Raw genomic sequence first — 4,743 nt, 5'->3', positions numbered from 1 at the left:
GAAGTGTGGAACAGATAAAAGATGATAGGAGGAATGTCCTGGAGCAAAGTGAGATAAACGATGACAGACAGGATTAAGTGAACTTCAGCCTGGAGGATTTCCAATGGCGTCAACTTAGTTCAGTTCTGAGCCGAGTAATTTGATGCGCGTGGGCATAGATATGGAGGAACTGGGGCTCACGAGATAAACAATCAGGCTTCACAAGCATTGTCCACTCTTTCGGGCTGTAGGGACCCTATCTATATGCACATAAAACGGATGTACCCAGTCATGCTTTGCTTACATAACTATCACACAATATTGTGGGACCATCTATGAGCTGGTTGAAGTAACCTCTCTGAGGAAATCTATAACAGACCTCTCTAACAGCCACGACCCCGAAGACGCCGATTTCTCAGAAAAATTAAACCACAGCAGACTTTCTTGAGGGCACCAGAGGAGCAACACGAAGCGTCCAAGCTGCTAGCCAGGAGCGAGTCGAACCTTGTGATTTTGTTGCAATTGACTTTCCTGTCGGACCCGGTGTCGTGGTGTGTGGAAAGTTCCTACTCAGGAAAATTGGACAAACGCTCAGAGAGCATGATCACCACCGACGGGAAGGAAAAGAAGAACCGTCAACAGGACGAAAAACTATCGGACCAGAGTCACAAATGAAAACTTACGATCGATTACTTTGCGGTTCTCATATTTACTTTCACGACCTAAGCAACCGCAGCTTTTCGCTTCCTGTCCATAAACAGTGACCTTGGCGATGAACGCTTAGATGATAAATGACCGCAGTGAAATCGTAATATATGACCATGAAATGATTCACCGCCCCTTATTGTTTATTCGTGTTAAGATCGAGAGGTCCCAGAGTTGAGCTACGCCAGTGATAGTATGAAGTACTGAAGAGAAAGAGAAAGAAACCGTTCAGTTGTACCACCCTTTCGGTGCCTAGCTGCCATGCCACACAAAGGAAGCACGAGGGCTGGGATACTGCTAGGTTGCCCAGGCCTAGACAGGGGAAGTCGAGAGGCTGAGACAACAGAGGTGTTAGCATGAACAATATGAGAAACAACACCCATAAAATCAATTAATGCCAGAAGTTGCGAAACACGACTAGGTTGCCAGGCCTAGACAGGGGAAGGCGAGAGGCTGAGACAACAGAGGTGTTAGCATGAACAATATGAGAAACAACACCCATAAAATCAATTAATGCCAGAAGTTGCGAAACACGAGCAAAAACAAAAACGGTATTGCTTGTGAAAACACGACAAACCTGATTACTACATTGATGGCAGAAAATGCGCCCACAGATGCGACAGTGATGACGCCGACGAATGGCGTTGAACCGAGAACCACACTCAAAGCAATGACGACAACTCTCATCCAGCATCCAATATCGTCGGTCATCTGACAGCCTGGTCTCGGCGAGGCTGGAAATGGCGGCGGCGTTCAGATTGAAGGGCATGTGTATTCGCCGTGATGGTGTTATATTGGATCCATGAGATGTGGAACTGGATGGCGTTAAAGAGGGTTGTGTTTCCGTATTTGATTCTTGTACAGACGTCGTGTCAGACCATGTGTCGGAACTCTAGGTAAGAATTTGAAGGAACAAAAAGGAGCGGTGTTGAATTGGGTTATCAGATGAGGTGGTTCAAATCGATACATAAATACGTGTGCATGTCCGAAATTGATTAGATGCAAACACTGACAAGGTAAGTGGACACTCTTAAATGCATTGGTTATTGGACAAACTCTGCTTCAACACTTGACCGCAAAACACGACCTGATTACTACATTGATGGCAGAAAATGCGCCCACAGATGCGACAGTGATGACGCCGACGAATGGCGTTGAACCGAGAACCACACTCAAAGCAATGACGACAACTCTCATCCAGCATCCAATATCGTCGGTCATCTGACAGCCTGGTCTCGGCGAGGCTGGAAATGGCGGCGGCGTTCAGATTGAAGGGCATGTGTATTCGCCGTGATGGTGTTATATTGGATCCATGAGATGTGGAACTGGATGGCGTTAAAGAGGGTTGTGTTTCCGTATTTGATTCTTGTACAGACGTCGTGTCAGACCATGTGTCGGAACTCTAGGTAAGAATTTGAAGGAACAAAAAGGAGCGGTGTTGAATTGGGTTATCAGATGAGGTGGTTCAAATCGATACATAAATACGTGTGCATGTCCGAAATTGATTAGATGCAAACACTGACAAGGTAAGTGGACACTCTTAAATGCATTGGTTATTGGACAAACTCTGCTTCAACACTTGACCGCATCTACTACATGTGACCTTGAATTAATCGATGATAGGTGTACTGTTGTTAAAACGAATTAGAGATCAAAAGTATCGATTGATCAATTGTATGAAAATACTCACCTCCGTGCGTTTGGATGAGCGTATTTTGAACATCCTCTCATCAATCGATTGACTGTCTACGTTCGGCGGACAACTGAACTTCTGCACTGAAACATCCCCATCATACACTAATAAGAACGTTAGGAATATAAGTCTATACAAACTTTTAAATTTCGCCAGAAATTTCCGGAAAAATCCACCACCTCGGTCTTTTTTCTCGAACTCGGGTTCTCCCAAAGTAACGTACCGTGCCGTATCCTCCATTAGAATCGATGTTCAATAAACTACTGAGTGGGGTGGCACGGATCTTCGAGAGTAGACAGAGTCAACCTTACATTTGGAGGACCACACGAAGAGCTAAAAAAGATAGAATCAGCAGTAGATTTGTACATGACAGAAGTGAACAATGGAGCAATCGCAGCGTGGCCTCATAGAGAATGTCTGTCACTAAAGAGAAAAAGAACTACTGGAGCCTAGATTATAGTTAATTTCGATGCTCCATTCGGGTTCGTTACGTTCTCCCGGAAATTGTGGTGAACTGTACTGCTGTAGGGGAAAATGTTGGTCGCTCAGGTAGCGTAGATGGTCGTTAGTTTGTTCGATGAACTGGTAGATTTGATTGTAAACATTCCATCACCAATCGAGGTGACATCATCAGTGCGTTGTTAGGGAGCGTAGTGGTGCGTATCGATGGGTTGGCGGCTGCGACCCAATGCACTGATGATGTCTGGGTAACCTACATTTTACCATTTTACCTCTTAACTCCTCCCCTGCTCAACTTGATGAGCACTCTTATATTGGTCAAAGTTGTAGACACATTAGACAGATACCTACAGAATCTAGACGCCACCGACTACGGAATTCCGCTGATCCTGCAGTCGTTGCAGCGGGTCGTGCCGGTGCCGGTATGGTCTCAAGTTTGTAAGCTGATGCTTCATTGCTCGAGTGAATACCTGTGGACAGACAACAATGTGTTATCCGACTTTTCACATCGACAAAAAAGTTCACATTGGTCGAAATACTGAACTCTCTTTGTCGTATTCGTGATCAACTGTAGCTCTTCTATTGAGGACTGACAACCCTCTTGGAAAATGTTTGGGACCGATTGGAAAGTCAACGTTTCAGGGAGGCTTGGTGATTTATTGCTGAGATTATTTAACAAACCTCCCTGAAACGATGACTGCCCTCTTATTCAGCACGAAGGATATATTTATAATAGCCCATTTCACTGCACACGTAAGGGGCTTCATATTCACAGTCCACGCTTTTGCCAAAACCAGCAGTGCAAACCTGAAGTGGCAGGTGACCAGCTGAACTGTTGTTTGAGGTATTCTTCAAACGGTCTTACCGTTCTTCTTCGTTGGATACCAAAGAGCCATTGTTCTCCTTGATGATGTCACTGGCAATAGGCTTCTGGAAATTAGACGAACAAATCAAGTGGAATAATCTACGAACAACTCTACTATTTTCCACCCCTATTTATTCTACCTTTGGGATCCAACACCCCACTTTTGCGTGGAAACGCAGTTTTACTTGGTGCGGATGACGCATCGATTTGGGTTGTCCTTGCAACCAGGAGCCTGCCACCGGGCCTCTGGCACCGCACTTCCATAGACCCAGTGCTTAGGTGAGGTTAGCTGAGGTACACTGTAAGCAGAAGTTTTGGAATCATGTAAGACTTCGGATATTTGTTTAGAGTGATCATTAGCCTCCGGCATCGGACCATCCAACAAGAGTTGGAGGAACTGGTTCTGAGAGGTATCTTTGATTTATGGATCCACGAGGCTCTCATTGGCTAAGCCAGGTCTGAGCTCTTTGCGTAGACCCTAAAAGAGCAGCGAAAAACAGCAACGGACAAGTACACGATTGGAGTCCACGCGAGTGTTAAATATGGTCCATCCTCCCAGCTGGTAACTGATTGCAACGTGGAATATTTGGTGTGTGGCTGGTTGGTTGGTGGAAACTATACTGTCAGACGATTTCCACTGTTCTAAAAATCGGTCTTGCAAAGAAACAGTCTGTAACCAGCACTCGTCTGCAGCTGGCTTCCTATGTTACCGCTGCGTCTCATTCTCAAACCAAGAAGGCTACCCAATCACTAAGCCTACCTACTCGAACGTTCATGGCCCTGGCGACCGTAAGGATGCTTGAGCTTTTAGACCATTGTAGAAGAGGATCTAGTGCGCCACAGAAACTGTCTTTGGCCGGTTCGGAGTTGGTCCACCGAGGCGTAGGCGAGCAAAATAAACAGGGAGCGATGAACCTTTCTCGCTCGGGATTACTTCAAACGTTGCCAAAGCAACAGAGCAGGGGAGACAATCAACAGGCATCCAATTAAGTAGAGACGCTTCCGCCCGACCGTTCAAAAGAAAACGCACCCACTACCCCCT

The 4,743-nt window shown here is 45.8% G+C and overlaps 1 protein-coding gene across 1 annotated transcript in view; it reads right to left on the bottom strand.

The window, feature by feature from the left end:
* T265_08692 (hypothetical protein) overlaps positions 1–2,617 on the bottom strand; it is a gene marked incomplete at both ends in the record, with an annotated part of 83,898 nt that extends 81,281 nt beyond the window's left edge. The window contains 3 exons of the mRNA XM_009174566.1: positions 1,262–1,576; positions 1,772–2,086; positions 2,375–2,617. Coding sequence (XP_009172830.1) covers positions 1,262–1,576; positions 1,772–2,086; positions 2,375–2,617 — 873 coding nt within the window. The remainder of the gene's footprint in view (positions 1–1,261; positions 1,577–1,771; positions 2,087–2,374) is intronic.
* Positions 2,618–4,743: the final 2,126 nt, after the last annotated feature.

This window comes from Opisthorchis viverrini (genome assembly GCF_000715545.1).
Source record: "Opisthorchis viverrini unplaced genomic scaffold opera_v5_229, whole genome shotgun sequence".
In the NCBI taxonomy this organism is placed as follows: domain Eukaryota; kingdom Metazoa; phylum Platyhelminthes; class Trematoda; order Opisthorchiida; family Opisthorchiidae; genus Opisthorchis; species Opisthorchis viverrini.
Note: the sequence above shows the minus strand (reverse complement) of the source record. Positions and strands in the feature narration are given on the sequence as shown.